This window comes from Malania oleifera, chromosome 3 (genome assembly GCF_029873635.1).
Source record: "Malania oleifera isolate guangnan ecotype guangnan chromosome 3, ASM2987363v1, whole genome shotgun sequence".
Taxonomy (NCBI): domain Eukaryota; kingdom Viridiplantae; phylum Streptophyta; class Magnoliopsida; order Santalales; family Ximeniaceae; genus Malania; species Malania oleifera.
The window spans coordinates 120,570,140-120,591,608 of NC_080419.1; the positions used below are offsets into that span (position 1 = coordinate 120,570,140).

The following is a 21,469-nucleotide window of genomic DNA, read 5'->3' on the forward strand; positions in this document are numbered from 1 at the left end:
CGACACAAATAAATTACATCTGCTCGCAAATCTCTACTTTTATTTTATGTATGAATCGATATTTCATTTTTTTAACTTTTTTTTTTTTGAATTAAAAGTTGGGCACGTTTGATTAGCAGTTTTTGAGCTTTGAAATTTTCTTTGACAAATTTAAAAATTTTCATACATTCACTATTAGCATTGCCCTCTTGCTCTCTTTTCTTGTCATCTTAGACATTCAATATATAACCTTCGTCAAAAATCAGCTCTTTTTTTTATTAACTAATTTCAAATAATACCTTCATAAACTGTAAAAAGGTCACACTAAGCTTATCTATTCAATAACAAAAAATTGCGATGATATTATTTCAGTGTTCTTAAAGAGTAAATGAAAAGACCAAATGTGCGGAAATTTTTAATAACTTTTTTATTATTTTCCAAACTCTTCTGTATGGCCTATTGGAAATTTGAAAAAATAAGTTAAATTTCTATAATTCTTTGAAAAAAAAAAACCAATAACTATATTTCAAAAACATACCCTCAAGAGCAACATTTTTGCTTTTCAGATGGACTTTATAAGCTTCTCATCATTGTGTGGGCAACAACTATCCAACAGGGCAAATTTTATTTTGTTCTAAAAGGATTCATGCAACACATAGTATCTGTTACAAATATATAAAACCATTTGATTTAGGTAGGGAAAAATATCACAGTTGATGGTTAACATAGCCTAAAGATTCCTTCATGCAATACATACACCTACAGCTGTCTCAAGTATCCCCTCCTCCTAACTGTTACTGGAAAGCAGCTATACAACAGGACTAACCTAAGCCCTAAACCTCCAAAAATGATTCCCGAGCTATTACGAATCACCAGGTCTGTTTCGATTTTCTGTTAATCTCCTCCAAACCATCTTCCCACAATGCATCAAAGTTAGCGCCGTCAGAAAATAGAGGAGAGGAATTCCAAAGTTGCAGCCCCCTGATGCGAGGTTAATCAGTGTCTGAGAAGGAGAGAACAGCAATAGCAAATCAAGAAGAAGTGTGGAAGAGGACAATTAATTCGGTTGGCACTCTGACAAGTTTGTCACAATTTTCTTTAATAAAAAGACAAAGATAATGATATCATATGAAACTGGATCAGAACAAACAAGCACATTATCCACATCAGTGAGCGAAAACAAAAAATTCCAAAATTGTTCATAAATGAAATTAATATCAAACATTCAAGACAACCAAAAAAAAAAAAAGTTGCTCAGTTCCTAACATGCACTGTTTTCCTTGAATTAAACCTCATTGCCAAATTTTTAGCGATTAACACGTGAAATTCAGGGTTGCAACAGCTTCATGAATGACAATAGTTCCATGAATATATTCTTTTTCTGAATTCCAAGTAGTTAATAGTCAAACATCTCCTAGTAAATCAATTTATAGCACCATGCTGAGTGTTTACATACCTTTCCACCAACAAATTGATAGAAAGATCATTGATCAAGCTTCTCTCAATTCAACATACCCAATAGAAAGCACCCCACTAACACACTAACATAAAACCGAGCCTTAATCATGAAATGATAGGGTCATGCAGGCATTGTCTGGGTTTTCTAATTATCAGATGATTAAGAAAATTTACCAATTGCAACCACATTCTGCACAAATTGTGCCAGTAACTGCATGTGTACCGTGTGAAAGACACATTACACATTAAAGACTCTTGTTCCTCTGCAATACACAAGATACAGGGCATCAATTCAAAGATTTAAGACCAAGTACTTACGACTTGTCCTGCAACCAAATGAACTAGAGGAACATAATATTGGTCAAGTTTATCTCAATACAACTTACCCAACAGAAAGCATCCCACTAACATATCATCCAGTCTTAATAATGAAAGGTGGGATCATACAAGCATTATCTGGCTTTTCTATCTCTCAGATGATCAAGACAAATTTACTACATGCAACCACAGTTTGCTCAAATTGTGCCCTTAACTGCATGTGCGCTGTGTGGAAGTCAAGTTATGTACTAAAAATTTTTCGTTCCTTTAAAATATACACAAGATATAGAAAACATTGATCCAAAGATTAAGAGGAAGTACTTAGCACAAGTTCTGCAACCAAGTGAACCATAGGAACAAAACATTACTCAAGAATCTCCCAATACAACACACTCAACAGGCAGCCCCAGTTGGCCCAAATTGTGCCAGTAACAGCATGGCAACCATGTGAGAAACATGTTACATATGAATGTGGGATTTGGTTCGCAAACTCAACCAATGATTCCCAAGAATTCTTATTGATTCCTGGTATTTCCACATTTGGTTCATATTTCATAATCAGGAATCCCAATCCTGCAAATGATACGTATTCTCTTCATTCTTCAACACCAACATCACTATTCCCACTTTAAAATGTGGGTGTCCAGAAACCCAGGGGGAATCACTAAAAATTTTGAATCAACAAAAGAAAACCCTAGTTATCCATTGAATTTTGTGCAAAAATAATATGTACAAGCTGTGTGTGTGTCTGTGTGTGTGTGTATGTGTGTTTGTGAAGTATCCATTATCCAGCCTAAGGATATTTAGGAAATAGAAAGTTAATTTGTCATCATTCCAGGAATAAATCAAACATGGGAATATGTTGTGTAAAACCCCTAAATATGCACAGCGGAATATATATTTGTGTAAAGAATCAAACACACACTGCAGCAATCTAATGACGAATATACAGAACAATCCACAACCACAGCAAGTTAAAGGAAGCAATAACAATCACAAAGACACAGGGAATTAGGTGGTTTGGAAATGCCTACATCCACGGGAACAAATGGTAAGGATTCACTATCTTCTTGTAAAAATTACAAGAACAATACAATATCTCTCTTCTCTTGCAACCATCTTAGTCTAAATACATCCAATAAGACATATAAATAGAGTTCCCCCCAACCATATTAATGTCCATCTTTCAAAAATTGAAATCTACGCTGAGCATCCCAAGCCAAACCGTCGACGGTTTGCCCTACTGCACCCTGATTGTCTTCCTGCTTTCCCCTTAGAATGCAAGCCACAATTCACAACAATCTCCACCTTTGCAAACATACGCCCCTTAGGAGAAACTGAAAAACATAAACCTGTTGCTCCACCTTGAACTTGGGACATTAGGTTGGGACCGCCTCCCATCTAGCAACTGGAGACAAACACCAAGTCCAAGCAACACCGCTTGAACTTGTCGATGGCAGCTTCGACTTCTACCATCAACCTCGATTCAATTGTAGATGCAACAACCTGAGACTTCGCCCTAGGCTTCCAACAAGGCCTTCCCACAACAGTAAACACAAAAGCTGTCACAAGTCTTGTATCACCAAAGCCCCAGCATAGTCTTCAACAGATTGCACAACTGACGGTTCACTCTGTTGCCTGCCGAAACACCCCATTACACCATCATGGGGAACCTTTGACATATCCCGAACATCACAGTCCGTCCTTGATACTGAGCCGTAAACATTCCATATCGATTCTCCATAGAACCCCCCTGAGACGGCAAATAAAGTCTCCCTGCGGTTCCGTCCACAAAGCCACTCTGAGATAACACCAATCTCCCTGCAGCCTTGTTCATGTGAATCATCAAACCAAGACCCTTCTTGGCCGTACCCAACACATTCATGTCAAAAACTTTTAACATAGTTTCCAACTATCAAGCCTCAGTCAAAGCCTTCACAGCCAATAACATGTCATTCACACACAACAAATACATCACCCCGCTGCATCCTATCACCCTATTCCACACTGGAAGTCTCACCAACTCCCACACCCAGTTCTCCTAACTTCATGTTCTCCATTATAGCACTCATCCACCTATTTTTCCCTTCGCTGTATATTGCAACTTGAAAAATAGTAAGAACCTTGCTGCTGGTAGTAATGAATGCAAAAAACACAAGAATGTCAAATTTATACTTGAGTGGTGGTCTAATAGTGCACATGGGCCCACCGTGATTTTGCTGGTCTCCCAAGTTGAAACTCCCTATAATATGAATAATGTCATCTCTACCCTGAGTCTATAGCTCCACCTGCATCACATGTCCATTTAAACGGTGATACTGTTGACCCTAGATAGAACTTCCCGCATTTCTACCCTGAGTATCTAACTCTACTTGAATTACATGTTTGCTGCTGTCGCATATTTCTGGCATTTGTTTCTCTTCCTTTACCTGAGTACGTTGCCCCATGATTTTATCACCTAAAGTCATGTCCTCGATCACCCCTTTGTTTGTTACAAGATCACCCAGCTTGCACCCACCTTTCTTAAACCCCAGAAAGATGTACTACCTGAACATAACACCAAGCTTAGATCCTCCATCACTAGAATAGTGCACCAGTAGACATCCGCTCACACCAAAGTAGTCTACCACAAAACTTGCCCACAATTCACCTGTAACTCTCCCATCTAACGATACCTTTAGTGATAGGTCACACGAAAAACACGTCATACTCACTAACTTCACCAAGAAGTACCCTGCAAGCCCTGCATATAACATGCCTTACTCACAAAACTTCTTGAACAAAACCAGCGTACTCAGTCCCAAGTCTGACCAGAGGATCTCTCTCCCAGTCTAGTACTCCACCTCAACCACAAGTTTAACCTGGTAAATACATCAACATCAGGCTTGTGTCACATGAGATAAACCAAGACCTTTCGTGATACACCCACGAAAAACATATGTCTACCTCGTGATGCTATCCTCACCGGTCCCCAAACATTTGAATATGTATAGTCACCCATATGCTCTAACCGCATATGCCACAAAACATCTGACTCAAATTCTACAGCTACAGCTCCACATACAATCGTATTCCCCTGCAATGCATAGATATTTTCCACTACCTTTTCTCCTTTCATCACTATCGAGTCACCTTCACACACTTTCATTTCCCCACTTTCAGACTCGTAATTCGTAACTATATCCGTTACAATCTAAAGTGCCTAATGAAAATGCATTCTTCCTTGGACCCAATACATGTCTTACATCACACATGGTTCTTACAACACCATCATACATTTTGATTTTGACATTTCCAATGCCAAATATTTTGAATAAAATATCATTTCCCATCAAAACACAACCACTATTAACTGAACTGTAGGTGTTGAACCATTTTCCATTTGCTATCATGGATCCAAGAATCATCCGTGAAGAACTTCGAACCCGATAAAACACATAGCGCATCACCATCACTGCTCACTGAGTCTCCTTCCACTACATTTGCAGATTTTGACGGATCCTTAGACATATATCGGCTTTCCAATTTTTGTCAAACTAATGTCAAACAATCCTCATCCATGACGTGATACAACACATCATCAGTCAAACAAAGTCAGATGGTTGATAATGTCGTTGTCTCCAACTCATTCCAAGTTGCTTCATCCATGCCTTCCGATTGAATTCCGTATAAGGCCTTCACCATGCCTTGTTGCACCAAAAGATCCTTCACCCTTCTCTACCACAAATCGAAATTCCCAATTCCATCAAACTTGACAACGTCAAATTTCACAGATGAAGATCCAGAAGTCATTACAACAATGCTCTAATACCAATTTGTTGTGTAAAACCCCCAAATATGCACAACAGAATATATATTTGTGTAAAGAATCAAACACACACTGCAACAATCTAATGATGAAAATACAGAACAATCCACAACCACTGCAAGTTAAAGGAAGCAATAACAATCACAAAGACACATTATTGAGTTACGTGGTTCGGCAATGCCTACATCCACAGGAGCAAACGACAAGGATTCACTATCTTCTTGTGAAAATTACAAGAACAATACAATCCCTCTCTTCTCTTACAAACATTTTACTCTAAATACATCCAATAAGACATATAAATAGAGATCCTAGAGGTTTTCCCTTCAAACACCAACCATAATAACGTTCATCTTTCAAAATTTGAAATCTGCACTAGGCATCCCGAGCCAAACCGTCGACAGTTACAAGGCTACCGTCGACGGTTTGCCCTACTGCACCCTGATTTCCTTCATGCTTTCCCTTTAGAATGTGAGCCACAATTCACAACAAAATACCACATGCCCAGGAATCTATCCTATATTCTCATAAATATTGTATCCCAGGTATCGAAATTCCAGGGAATCACAATGCCGGAGGGCATCTCGTGCTGTGAACCAAACGCCACATAAAATTTTTTGTTGCTTTGCAATATACACAAGACATAGGGTATTGTTAGAGGTTATTTATATCTTTTAGTATTATTATTATTAACTCTACTTGTGATGCACTTAATGTCCTAATTTTTTCACACACAACTGTTCCCAAGCCCAGGTAAACGAGGAGGGTTGCATTAGGTAGCTGACAGTCAACGTAAAATTTGTCAAATCACTATGATATGAATCCTTAACCGACTATTTGCTAAGGCATCCCCTATGAGCGACGCATTGCATTTGTGTAACACCTAGGTGTAGCAAAAAGTGGGTGAGGATGCCCTAGGTCGTCACCTGAAGCAATGCGCCGTGTCAACACCCGAATACGGTGTCAAATATGCGAGGATTCCTGCATCATTCTAGACGTGGGCAAGTAAAGAAGCTAGTTCAAGAAACTAGGATTAGATTAGCAACTCGGAATGTAAGGACACTTACGGGTAAAAGCATGGATTTGTGGACACAATGATTAAAAGAAAAATTAATATAATTTGTCTTCAATAAACTAAGTGTGTGGGAGAGAAAGCTAGAGAAATTGATAAATCAGGATTTAAACTTTGGTACATTGAAAAAGAAAAACATAAGAATGGAGTAGGAATTATTTTAGACAAAAACTTAAAAGATAACGTAATTGATGTAAACAGAGTAGGTGATAGAATTATAAAAATCAAGATAGTATTAGGTCAAGAGATAATAAATATCATTAGTGTTTATGCTCGTCAAGTAGGCTTAGCAGAAAACCTTAAGAGACAATTTTGGGAAGATATGGATAGTATTATACAAGGCATAACAGGGACTAAGAAAATATTCATAGGAGGAGATCTGAATGGACAAGTAGGAAGGGATAATAAAGGTTATGATAGAATACATAGAAGATATGGATATGGAGACAAAAATGAGCCAGGGGAGATATTCTTAGACTTCGCTATGTCATATGATTTTATTACAATGAAAACTTGTTTTAAGAAGAGAGAAGAACACTTAATAACCTTTAAAATGAACAAAATATAAGTCAAATAGATTTTTTTTTAACTAGGAGGGTAGATCGTTTATCATGCAAGGATTGTAAAGTTATTACAGGTGAAAACCTAACCACACAACATAGACCATTAGTGTTAGATATATGTATTGAAAAATGGAAGAAAAATGATAAAATAAACCAATGTAAGAGAACTACGTGGTGGAACCTAAAGGAAGAAAATATAATAAAATTTACAGATAAAATGATCAAAGATGGGGATTGGACTATAAAGGATGGGATGGATACAAACACTCTTTGGAGTAGATTAGCTAGCTCTATTAAAAATATAGCAAAAGAGATTTTAGGTGAATTAAGGAGAAAATTCTCGAATAGCAAAGAAAGTTAGAGGTGGGATAAAGATGTCCAAAAAGCCTTAAAGACAAAAAGAATTTGGTGCCAAACATGGATAACTTTGAAAAATATAAAGAGGCGAGAAAAGATGCAAAAAAAGGTCGTCAGTGAAGATAAACACAAATCATTTAATAGTTTGTATGATAGATTAGATACAAAAGAAGGGGAAAAAAATATATTTAAACTTGCTAAACCTAGGAAAGGAAGAGTATGGATTTAGGAAATGTAAAATGTATAAAAAGTGAGGATGATATTGTCTTGGTTAAGGACAAAGACATAAAAGAAAGATGACGAAATTACTTTAGTAAGTTGTTTAATGAAAATCAAATAGAAGACTTAAACTTGAAATTGACAAATGAGGAAAAGACTAAAAATATGAGATTTATTTGCAAAATTTGAGTTAACAAAGTTAAATTTGTACTAAAAAAGATGAAAAATGGAAAAGTTACAGGACCGGATAACATCCCAATTGAAGTTTAGGAATGCTTAAGTGATGTTGGAATTATATGGTTAATAAATTTATTTAACACAATTATAAAAACTAATAAAATGTCAGATGAATGGAGGAAAAGCACTTTAATACCTATATACAAAAATAAAAGAGATATTCAAATTTGTAATAACTATCTTGGAATTAAACTTATGAGTCATACAATGAAACTGTGAGAAAGGGTAGTTGAACAAAGATTAAGGCTAGAAACGGAGGTCTCAGAAAATCAATTTAGTTTTATGCCTAGGAGATCTACCACAGAAGTTATATATTTTTTAAGAAGATTAATGGAAAAGTTTAGGGAAAAGAAGAAGGACTTGCATATGGCATTTATTGACTTAGAGAAAGCATATGATCAGGTACCTAGGGAAGTTATATGGTGGATTTTAGAAAAAAAATAGTATATGTAGTAGGTATACTGATGTCATTAAGGATATATATGATGGAGTAATGACTAGTGTAAAGACTATAAATGGAGACACTAGAGAATTCCCATCACCGTAGGTGTACATCAAGGATCAGCTTTGAGCCCTTATCTTTTTGCTTTAGTGATGGACCAACTAACTAAGAGCATTTAAAATGAGGTTCCATGGTATATGTTGTTTGCAGATGATATTGTATTGATTGATGAAACTAGGGGCGGAGTAGAGGCTAAGTTAGAATTATGGAGAGAAACTTTGAAATCTAGAAGCTTTAGGATAAGTAGAAATAAGACAAAATATATGAAATGTAATTTCAGTAATGGTAGGAGTAATATTGAGACAAAATTAAACTTGGTGATGAAGAAATAAATAACACTTGTAGATTTCGATACCTTGAATTTATTATGCAAGCTGAAGGAGAAATTGAAGATGATGTAATCCATAGAGTTGAAGCAGCTTGGGTAAAATGGATAAGTGCTTCAAGTGTGCTTTGTAATCATAGAATACCTTTAAAAATAAAAGAGAAATTTTATAGGACGACTATAAGACTAGCTATGCTATATGGATAAAAATGTTGGGGGACGAAGAAACAAAATATCTAAAAAGTAAAAGTTTCTAAGATGAGAATGCTTAGATGGATGAGTGGTAAAACGCTGAAAGATAAATTAAGGAATAAACATATTCGCGGTAAGTTGGGTGTAGCACCTATAGAAGATAAGAAAAGGGAGGGACTCCTTAGAAGGTTTGGACACTTGCAATGTAGGCCACATAGTGCGCCAGTGAGGAAGAGTGAGTTAGTTATTATGGGGGGCAGTAGAAGGGGTAGGGATAGGCCTAAAAATAACTTGGAATGAGATAGTGAATAAGGATTTAATAGCCCTAAATTTATCAAAAGAAATGGTCCATAATCGCATAAAGGCTCAATCGCAGCTTAACAAGCTCGCTCGCTGCATCCTTCCACTTGAAAGATGGAAAAGGATTCATATAGCCAACCTCACCTAGTGGGGCTTAAGACTTGGTTTTGATGTTGTTGTAGTATTATTATTATTAAGCGTGTTATTATGTTAATTAGTGAGAGTCGGTAAGGGTATTATTATCATAAGAATGTTTTTAATTTGTATTAAAAATAGAGGAAGAGACCTATCTTCAATTTAGGTCATTCATTTATCCAAAATCTCAACATGGCATCAGAGCATGATCCAACCTAAACCCTATCATACTCGGCCATAGCCGGAAAAACACATTCCCATCGCTGCCCTTCTCAAATCCACCTCCACCCTCATATTCCACAAAACCAACCATATAGCCAAAAACAAAACCCTCTGAAGCCCACCCCCACAAAACCCCATCACCGGAAACAGCCCCACGCACTGAAAAACTGCCGGCAGTGCCTACCCTGTGCACTGGCACGTGACAGAGTTGAATTATCACACAATCACTCAGCTGAATATATCTTCTGCAACAAGTGTTGAGAGTCAATTTCTATATTCTCTTGAGGACAAGTCATTGAGATGCAGTAATTCGCATCTTGAGGTATCTTAAAGGTGCACCTGGGAGAGGTCTTTTATATCATGATTAGGGTCACACTTATATCCATGGATATACAAATGTAGATTGGCTTGGGTTGCCTTCCGACCGAAGATCCACAACCGAATAGAGGACTTTTATATCGTGATTAGGGTCACACTTATATCCATGGATATACAAATGCAGATTGGCTTGGGTCGCCATCCGACCGAAGATCCACAACTAGATACTATGTCTTGGTTGATGGTAATTTAGTTTCTTGGAGGAGTAAGAAACGAACTATTGTGGCCAGGTCAAGTGTTGAATATGAATATAGAGCTATGGCTCACACTACTTGTGAACTTGTTTGGCTGAAGAACATGTTGGAAGAATTGGGTTTTTCACATTCTCAACCTATGAAGTTGATGTGTGATAATCAAGTTGCTCTTCATATTGCCTCCAGCCCGGTCTTTCATGAGCAGATGAAACACATTGAAGTTGATTGCCACTTTGTTTGGGAGAAACTTGTGCACAAGCTCATTACTACCGCTTATGTGGAGTCTGATATGCAGCTCGCTGATTTGTTTACCAAAGCTTTGGGGAGAGGGGGGTTTCGTGTTAAATTTATTTGTAACAAGTAACAACTTAGAAGCATATGACATTTATGCTCCGGCTTGAGGGAAAGGTTATTTATGTCTTTTAGTATTATTATTATTGTGCTAGTATGTTAATTAGTGAGAGTTACTAAGGGTATTATTGTCATTAGAATGTATTTGATTTGTATTATAAATAGAGGGAGAGAACTATCTTCAAGTTAAGTCATTCATTTAATCAAAATCTCAACAGTTATCAATTCAGAGAATAAGAGTAGGTACTTACCACCAGTCCTGCAACCAAATGAACTATAGGAACAAAATATTGGTCCACTTTGTTCCCTTCAGCATACGCATTAAAAGCAATGACCATTGAGAAAGTATGTATGGTAACGAATGCAAGAGCAAGAGTTGCTGCCAATGCACAAGGGGAAATTGTCAAATAGAGAATATCTCCAAAACTCCAGAATCCAGATCAGTTCTATAACCGTTGACCAACTATCATCAATTATTCATAAGTGTTATTTTTATGACAAAATAAAAATAAAGATTCCCTCAAGTATCAATGCTGTCTACTTTGAAAATCCATTAGCTGATCCTAATCCCCAGATACCAACTGTATCATGGAATAAATAAATAGCTCAACCAAGCCCCGAGCAAATATATGCAATAAAAACAGACTTAAAATAACTTATAACAAAAATTGATGCATACAAAGAATTTGCACAATATAACTTACCAGAAACAAGAAAAAATGGCATATGCGAGCATTTATCGACATAAAATGTTGCTGGACCAAATGCAGGTGTCAAAAGGCTAACACAGAAAAAGATAGCATGGGCCACACCATGACCTAAACCACCAGCTGCATGTAATTGGTTCAAAATGAGTAAGTACACAGATCAAATAAGCAAGTAAGATGTTAAAGAAAACGGCCTACGTGATAGTTATCCAGTTTGTCCTTTGCGGAAATCCAGCAAGAAAATAGATGAGGGGGAGGGAGCAACAGATGGTCTTCGCACCAGGCAACAGGCATTTAATAAATCACAATGCACAAAAAATTTGATAGCTTAAATTCAAATCCCCATTGAATCATCTTCTCCACCCCTATCATATACATTAGAAGCCTTCACATAAAGAAGTTAAGATTCATAATTATTCTTCAAAATGGTGACATATCCTGGCTATACTCATATTTAAATCATTTATTGGATCTGCCGCATCAAACACATAGTGGTCCCATGATTCTGGGCCATATCCTTGCCTAATATATTCAGAATGGATCACTCGATGAGGTCAAATCTCAGCTGCAATAATCTACCTTATACTACTTTACATTTGAACAATCTAAAGCACAGAAAGGGTGGGGCTTTTCATGTAAATATTCACAAACATAGAAATTAATATCCAAAAAAAATTGAAGGCATGGAAATTAATGTTTTTAGAAACAACTGAAAAGGGTTGGTTGGCTTTGTTATTCTGATTGTTTGAGTTTTGTTTTATTATTTTCATTTTACCTTTTATTTTTGGTTTTTCTTTCTTCTGTTTTGGAGGATTTCTTTTTCTCTTTCATGTACATTCTTCTTTTTCTAATAAAGTCGTCTCCTTTTGCTGTTTAAAATTATTTTAATTGAAAAAAAAAAAACTTTGGTAACAAGAAGCAAAATCAGGAATAAACTTGCAAGTACTAAAAAAATGAGACCACAGATCTAATAAAAATGTAAAGCATAAAAAAACAATGTCAGCAAAACACTGTGGTCACATGGGCTATCAAGGACAAGGAATATAAGAACAAGAAAGCAATGCTTTCTAGATCAAGACTGCCACCTATTGATAACAAGAGAGTGAAGATAGGAAAGAAAAAGTGTCTTTCGCAATGGCTGTATTTTGGAACCCCTCTCAAACAATATGAAACTGAAGCTATAACGAGAATAACTATTGCCAAATGAATCTGTTCAAATGAATTTTGAAAAAAAAAAAAAAGGAAAAAATCAGCTACAATGGTCAAAGAAACAATGTGTGAAAACAACAATGCGTGCAAATTCATAAACTTCTTGCCCCACGCCCTCACACTTAGAGCAAGCAAATATTTTAGAGTCTGTTTGATGATGGCACAATCTGAGGTATCCAGAATATTCAACTGTCTATGCAACTAGCTGAGGATAATCACAGATTCACAGGGTTTTATTTCAAACTTTTCTTACCCCATGTTTGGGAGCTTGGAATTTGGACCTTGGATTTGGATTTGTGTGAAATGCAATACAAATTTGTGTTGAGTTTTGTACTACACAAAACCATATCCAAGGCCCAAGATTCATACTCCCAAACACTACCTTAATGATTTCAATAATATGTTACTTATTAAAGACTAATTAAAAACCTGTGTAACTTTAGTTGTTTCTATCCAGAATGTAGAAGTTACTGTTTGGGGATTTCATATTACATTTTCAGACAAGGAAAGATTGTAGCAATAGCACCTACCCTCATAAGATGTCATAGGACTCATCACTCTACTTGGAATGCTGCAAAAATGGGTAATAACAATCAATAAAGCCCAAAAATGGGTAATAACAATCAATAAAGCCCAATTATTTATATGTCAGTCAGACCATAAGAATATGGTTTTCTTCCTTTCCTTTATTGTATTATTAATATCTAAACTTTTAATTGCATTCACAATCCCAAAAAAAAAAAAAATGCAATGGTATGTCAAAAGATAGTTTTTAAACATTGATTCAAAAAAAAACATAAAATACAATATTAATGACAATTATTTTATCAATGCTTGTAACAATGGCTCAATTAACTAAAAAATTTACAATTTGAAAAATTTTCTCACTGCACAAACAGTGAATACCACTATATTGTGGCCATAAATAAAAAGCCAAAAATCACCAATTTTCTACTCAATATGGAATATGTATTCCATGCAAAATAGTCGTTGCCATGAGCATTCCTTAAGTTTTATGCTGAAATTTGGTTTTTGGTCTAGGCATGGAAAGGTTACGAAAAGGCATGATTCATTAAAACGTTTACATACTTGAAAGAAGATGCTATAAACCTTGATGACCAAAGAAGAGTATTCTGAAAGAAGATGCTGTAAACCTTGATGACCAAAGAAGAGTATTCTAAGTATTTTCTTGCAATGTCATCTATCCCATGGTGGAAAATGCCTTCACCCTATTTCACACTTTCACTTTATTACAATCTACTGAATGTCACTGATAAGATGATAACAAATGTCTTTTCCCAAAGGCTGTTCCACACACACACACATTTCCAAAGTGTCATTCTTGCTCTCATTAATGAATTTCATATATTATCAATGTATCTATCTATCTATAAATATGTAAGAATCAGATCATGGCAAGAGGTAAGTCAGTTGGCTTGCAAACATCTCAAGCTCAACTTGCTGTGTAGCTTGACTCGGTTTGACTCTATTTGAGATTGAGTTGAACCAGAGCTACTCAAGTAGCTTGAAGAGTTAATTCAATTTTTGCAATACCACTGACAAGCTTAATCAAGCTTTTGCTATTTTATTATTCTTTATATTATATAAGTGACATATTATACATTTTATACTAATGTTTAATTTATATACAAATAATTATATTTAATATCATTTTGTAACTAAATCAAGCTTAATAAATTTGAGCTCACATCTTTAAAACTCGTCGAGTTGAGCACAAGTTCAACAATTATAAGGCCAACCAGGTTCAGTTTTGAGCTTAAAAATTTAAAAGTCAAACTAAACAGTTATAAGATCAACCTAGTCAAGTTTCAATCTTAAAATTTACGAGTTAAGTTGAGTTTAAGTAGCCCAGTGTCAACTAGACTCAAAAACATCCCTAATTATGGCCAGCCAACATGGTCTATCGTACTACAAGGAAAATATCACAAAATTGACTTACAGTGAAGCACTAAAATAAATCAGGTTACCACAAGCTATTTCAACCACAACAAAGAGCATGAAAACTTTTGCAAAGCTTACCCAGAGCAATTTGCATCTTATCTGTCAGAAATAAGCGAGGTCTTGAGACTCTGTCAGCAACAGCATCCAACATATCTTCTAACCTCCTAGATAAATTCAACCATCAAAGGATGTCATGAGAAGCAACATAATTACAAATTAATCAAGATTCTTTAGTATCACCATTCATCAAAAGTGAGATGTTATTTACTAACACTGTATCTGTTGCATACAAGAAAACATTTCAAGAAAATACTAGCAACGAGAGAGCAGGAAGAAAAAGCATATTCTACCTATGAAATCAAAAACTACTCTTCTTCAATAAGGCTTGGAGGGCTGTTCAAAAATCTTTGGAAACCAAACCAATCTGGAAAACCAATCTGAACCCAAACTGAACCAAACATTCAGTTAACCGATTTGCTCAGTTCAGTTTTGAATTTTTGATTCAGCTTTTCCACAGTTTTTGGTTATCGGTTCAGTTTCGGTTTTAACATTCATGATCGGACAATTACCAAAACCGAACAAATTTTTTATGTACTGATTTATAATATATATATATATAATGTCTTAAAATTAAAAAAAAAATCACACACATGGATATATTTTAATATATTATATATAATTACATATAATGTATTAAAATTAAAACATTCATACACATGGATACGCAGGAGCTTTGTGCACCGGGCTGCCCTTTTTATTTATACACATGGATATATTTTAATAAACAACATGTGAGTAACCAAATCAAAACCGAAACAAAAAATCTAATCCCAAACCCCAAAGCTATATTTTGAACTAAAGATCTGCTATCGATAACTCCTCTGCTCTCCGCCTTTCTTTCTCAGCTCTCCACCCCTTTACTTTCTGTGTGGGCTTGAACTCAAGGACAGCCATCAGGCGACACACAGCCATGAGGATTGAGCCTCGATCCTTGATATCACGCAAGTACACCTCCCTACACTCTGCTCTATGCATGCCATCATACACCACCTCCCTCTCTCTATCTCTCTCTCAAGATGGCAAACTCTTCATTTAAGGTCTATGGTATTTGTAGGGTCTTAGATGGGTTTAGATTTTTAGGGCAAGTGATTTCAAAGAGACAGCCCAATCATTTTTTTGAAGGGAAAGTATGGGTATGGAAAGATTATAGAGAAGGTCTGTGAGAAGAAAGAAATTGGTTTCTTCAAGGGTTTCTGAGGATAAGGTTCAAGGGCTGTATAACAGGTTTTATTTTTTATTTCTCTAATTTCTGGAACAATATATCAATATATATATAGCCTTAATCCATTCGGATCAGATAACTGAATTGACCAGCCATTTAACTAAACTATCAGTTGATCAATGAGTTCGGTTCACTTTCGGTTCAAAAAATCTCTAAACAGATGACATTGGTTTGGTTCAGCAATCACTAGTTTGATTCTGAACCATGAACACCCTTTCGCCTTGATATCAAGCTAGAAATGGTCCAGAATCAAGAGTAAGGAACATGGTTCCCTCGCACAAATGTAGATCCAAAGTGTGAGGAAAACAGTTACCTTGCACAAAGTATGTTGTTGGTCATTGTGCGGGCATAGGGATCAGGGAACTACTTGGCTTGGTACGTACTTCGATTACGTTGCACTTTGAAACACTCTCTCAGGGTCACAACATATTGAAGGTGGCACTCAACACCATTCCATTAAATAAAAATAATAATGTTGCTTACCTTCTGTTTTCTCAATGCCTTTGATATATAACTATTTTGTGACGGTACGATTTTCTATTATTTTCAACTTAGTCATCACTTTTGGCAACTCATATTGCATCCCATTATGATCTGAGGCACAACAGAGTACAACAAATTGGGAGCATGAACCTATATTGCAGTCAAGACATTATAGCACTCCAGTACCTACAGTTAGGAAGTAATTGTTCTTCAGGGCTAAGTTAATCTAAAATCTAAATGAATGAAACCTAAGAGAATGTTGTTGAACAACAAAAGGCGGGTAAGAAAATTTTGATTTGGAAGCGCTAGCAAAAGAAAAATAGAATCGTGGGACTTGGGATTTGAGATATGAGATTAACAATATATCATCAACTCAAAGGGCTCAGTTATTATGGGGTTGGACACTATGACATCAAGCTTTACGAGAATGAGGCAGAAGCAGCTTTCAAGAACAAAAGCAAGAGCGACCAAGAAAAGCAAATGGATACAGCTACATAAAACAAACAATTTTTTCCTATTAATGCTCTGTTTGTTTCACAGCATTTAAGTCTTTCCTCATAATTTGATCAAGGAAAATAGCTCAAATGATCAATGGAAAAAAGAACCACACAAAATGCAAAACAACTTCTGCAATTAATAAGCATATTTTCCACCTGGGAACACAGTGAAAATAATTCCAGCATTCTGTCTAAATAACAGAAAATTGATCTCTATCTTCTTTTATAGAAAAAGAAAATTAAATTTTCTGCAGAAAATATCTTTGATAGAAGTTGATTCTCCACGAGACAAACTGAGTCAAATAAGAAAGGAAACAGCAGAACAAATCAACCAACACCTTCCAAAAAAAAACTACACCAATGCCATTGTGGATGATCAATTTATTTTTCCCTGGATAAAAGAAGAAATATTATTAAGACAGACGAAATATTACAAGTAATGGAGGATAGGCATCCTCCTACAACAAAGCAAAGACGAAGAGAAAATAAAATGCTACTCGAACAAAGCCCTCTAAATTCTCCAATCTCATTGTACATTTGTACATCCACCAGGCGCACTGCTCTAGACAAAGCAAAAGCAGAACATCAAAGAGAAGCTAATTAAATAATCCCTACTCCATGCCAATTTGAATGACATATTCCACATACTGGAAATTCTTGGATTCAGCTCCAACTAAACACACCAAACAACAGCACAGTAACATATCTCCAAAGTATCTTCCCCTCCTTTCCACCAACAAAGCCCTTAAACTTTTGAAGGAAAAAATATGTCCAAAAAGGACTCATTCAATGCCTACCCAAAAACATCAAAAAGCTTGCACCAAATATTCCAAGAATGGGGGCAATGTAGAAACAAATGTGCAGTTGTTTCACCACTTAAGAAACAAAGACTAAAATATCCATGCCTTCACAGTCCTCTGCAATGAAGTCTTAATCCTGTTAAAATGGCAGACCAGGCAAAGGCCCTGATTATAGGAGTTGTTACTATCCAAAAAACAGAATCCAGAGAGAATGAACACTGCTCAGAGCATGAATAAGAATCAGGCCTTGAGTCCCAGTAGACGGGGCTGACTGCATAAATCCTATTCAGCCACTCAAACACAATCTAAGGCAATATCCTTTGAAAGTTGAAGAGCTGTCAAATCCTTAACCAGTAGCATAAATAAGATGATCAAAAAAGAATTAACAAGGAAATTCCATTAAACAATTCAAAGACCAAACCCTTCTATCACCTCTAAAGGGAGGATGAAAAGAATAAGCACATCAAACATCCGAACAAGATCCACCATTTCCCAATCAAAAATTAAGAAACAAGAACCAAGAGCATTGTGACAAATCAAGAAGTAAAAAAGTTGAGGACAAGCAACACAAAATAAGCTTCCCAACCCATTGCCTCCCCCCGAAACAAATTCTCTCACCATTGCCCACATTAAGCCTCACTTGAAGAAAAAAAGATGGAAAATCTAAGAGAGAAATTTCTGAGACTCGCAACTATGGCCTACCAAGTCACCAAATCATCCCAAACATTTTGGTGGATCCTATATTTACTATGAATCACCTTGTGCCATGGGAACTCGGAAGAAAAGCATCAAAGCCATTTATCATTTTACCCACTAAGGTAATGTTAGTGCCAAAACATACTCACACTTAGTCCTATGAACCTTATCCCAAGTAACAAGTAATCCTTAATACTCTCACTCACTCAAAGCACATGAAATGCCTCATCAACTTCTCCAACCCAATAGCAACCCACACACAAATCCTAAACACAACAACACCAAAACCAAAGCTTAAGTCCCACTAGGTGGTCACAAATCTTCAAAACAGACAAAAAAATAAAGCAGAACACAGGATAAACAGATGCCTGAGTCATAAGTTACACAACCGCCTGAAGTGAAGAATCCCAGCCCCAAACATTCAGTCTCCTACTCACCTTCTTTATTATAGGGTTCCAAAAGGATAATGACTTCGGGTTACCTCCTAGTGGATCACATAAATAAGATGTAGACCAACTTTTTAAAAAATAGCCATAACTGCAACTGGTTCAAAACCTTGTTTTCAAAGTTAAAACCAACATCTAAAGCATAGAAACATGCTCAGACACTTGCAAATGAGTGAGCACATCAGCAAAATCACTCACATCATTAGTTAAAAACTAAGTAGTGTCCATCTGAAAACCATAAAAAACTGTCAATGAGATACAACAACATCCTCACGCACCCCTAATACCCTCTATAACACCTCTATTAATACTAGGACTAACCATCCTACTCAATACAACAAATAAATGCAAGAAATACCAATTACCATAATGGAACAGAACCTTCCTGTATAAACTGAAGTTAGTGTAGCTTAATTTTGCGTTTAACATACAAAGAAAATTATCATCCAATATCAAGACAACTTATAAATGTGTCACTTCATTTCAAACTTCGAAATGATAAAAATAAAAAACTAAAAGAAAAGAGTAATAGCTATAACACAATAAAAAGAAACACTGAGATATCAACGTACTTGTAAACTTTCCAGAAGAGAATCCGAACGCCTTCTTGAAAAGCAACAGAAGTAATTATAAGAATAGCATATAGCCACCATGTTGTTGTTTTGAATGGAAGAAACGCTCTCCATATGCCCGATAGCACAATCAAACTCATAAGCCATACCAAAGTACTGCACTCAATAATTGGCACAAACCATGAGCATTCAGCAAACTATGTGCTAGACCAAATGCAGTGCATGTGAAAATTAATCTTGCACAGTTTGGGCCAGAGTTTAAAATATTTTTTTAAGGGAGTATAAAACAATTTTAGTGAGGAAAATATTTTATTACACCATCTATTACCCCCATGCGCTTCCACTCTTTAGAATCTTATCACAAAACCTTTATTTTCTAGAGAAGTGCATCAAGTAGACTATGTGTCAAGATTCAAGACAATGCGGCAGTGAATGGCATTGAATGGTGGTAGTGCACCACTGCACCATTTCCGTTTTAGTAATTCCGCTACTAAATAATTTTATATCCTGTTACTACACCATTTAATCATCAATTTTGTTGTAATAGAATTTCAGAAATTCTTCCTCTCAACCTCGACTCTTGAGTGGCTTTCTTCTCATTGTCACTACAAGGATCTGTGGCAAATAGAATCATGCAATGGCTCTCCATTTGGTTTCCGATATGTGAGAATGAAAAAGCAAACAAATAAATAAAGCAGAACAAATTTTTTAACAATATTTTTCATGTCGCTGCGAATTTCAAAGCAATATAAGCGCGAATTTTATTCTCAAACATGCCAATTACTTGCATCAGACAGAAACCTATTCATAAGTGCTCGAATTTCTTGTCTTTGTAGAGAGGTGGAAGCAGACAGAGAAAAACCTGGAGAGAAGGGTGAGAATGAGGAAGGGCTTCTTGGATATAACGGCGACAAAGAGGGAGAGAGAGGGGCCTAGAGCTAGCAACGCGTAACCGATCCCCGCCGCCACCGTCATGGCTGCCTCCGATCTCCTCCGCCGCTTCACCACCACTCTTAGCTCAGAAGTCCAAACTGCCCCCACCCACAACCCCACGCCAAAGAGGAAGCAAATGACGGAGTTGACCACTCTTGGTTTCTGGAACACAATGCTAAAATCGTTTTTCATGGAAACAAGTCTATTAAATCGTGTTTTCTAAATACAATTTTATCATGTTTTTTCTTTCACGATTAATTGATCTGTAATTATTTTTGTTGAATAAAATTATCATAGCAAAACTAATAAAATAGTCCTACACTACATTTACTAGTAATTAAACTTATGTGAATTTAGATAACTTTATCTAACGCAAATTTAAAATTGAAATTTAAAATCTATTCTTTCAAATACAATATTTCTAAATGAATTTCGCTATGATGAATCGACATCGTATATTTTATTTTTTTTATTATATAAGAACTCCAGCCACCAACAAATCCTTCGGATCCCCTGGTGCGACACCAAACCTACGGATCAGTGTCCTCCCCCTAGGTCTCGCTAATCAGGTAAATTCCAAAATGCAGACACGACTTCCGTGTATCAATTGGACGTTCAGTCAATCCAACCTCGGGGACACATCTCCATTACCATCCACGGTCCCCGCTGGCTCACAGAAAACTATCACCATCCACTGTTCCTACTAGCTCACAAAGCGAACTCTCACCATCCACAATCTCCACTAGCTCACAGAATAAATTTTCACCATCCACAGGTACCGCTAGTTCTGTGAGTATATCTACCTGGAATTGAACCTCTGATGCTCCTTCTTACGTGCTAATGTCTTTCCATCACGTCATGCCCGTTAGAGCACCCACATCGTATTTTTTATTATAATGTCTCTATGTTGCTCAAAAGATTTTAAGTGTCGTTATTTTTATGTGTGTCTGTATGACATTTGATCTTTTAACAAAATGTTTGCAATATAAAATGCATAATAGTAAATTGAATTTTTAAATTAGGAATAAGAGGTATGTAAATAATATTACAAAAAAATATTCAAAAAAAAAGTTATCGAAAAATTGCAAGGTATAAAATAATTATAAAAGGTTTTAATAGTATTTAACATATGCTTTGCTCTTATTAAAGATTTAGCTAAGGTATGAAATATATCGTAACAAAATAAAATTAAAATAAAAACTTATTCAAAACCTACTAGGATTAATTTATCTACCAAACTGATGATTTGGTCATATACTAATAAAATAATAT

The 21,469-nt window shown here is 35.9% G+C and overlaps 1 protein-coding gene across 2 annotated transcripts; it reads right to left on the reverse strand.

Annotated features, from left to right (window-relative positions):
- Positions 1 to 585: 585 nt before the first annotated feature.
- Positions 586 to 20,372, reverse strand: LOC131151738 (gamma-secretase subunit APH1-like). 2 transcript variants are annotated; one of them, XM_058103134.1, is made up of 6 exons: positions 20,127 to 20,372; positions 19,265 to 19,420; positions 14,567 to 14,652; positions 11,315 to 11,440; positions 10,862 to 10,989; positions 586 to 982 (listed from the first exon to the last, which is right to left on the reverse strand). In XM_058103134.1, exons 1-6 carry the CDS (start codon positions 20,237 to 20,239, stop codon positions 842 to 844), a joined length of 750 nt encoding a protein of 249 aa, XP_057959117.1. In that variant the 5' UTR covers positions 20,240 to 20,372; the 3' UTR covers positions 586 to 841. The 2 variants fall into 2 exon arrangements, with proteins under 2 accessions (XP_057959117.1, XP_057959118.1); XM_058103135.1 differs by having other exon boundaries at positions 586 to 960; positions 20,127 to 20,365.
- Between the last annotated feature and the right edge of the window lie 1,097 nt (positions 20,373 to 21,469).

Bases quoted from the DNA above. Each gene is read 5' to 3' on its own strand.
- LOC131151738 (XM_058103134.1), bottom strand. From the start codon at position 20,239: ATGACGGTGGCGGCGGGGATCGGTTACGCGTTGCTAGCTCTAGGCCCC. The intron at 11,441-14,566 runs GTAAGCTTTGCA...AATTACATGCAG, and splicing joins TAAGATGCAAATTGCTCTGG to CTGGTGGTTTAGGTCATGGT. The intron at 983-10,861 runs GTAAGTACCTAC...TCTCCTTCTCAG, and splicing joins ATTTGGTTGCAGGACTGGTG to ACACTGATTAACCTCGCATC.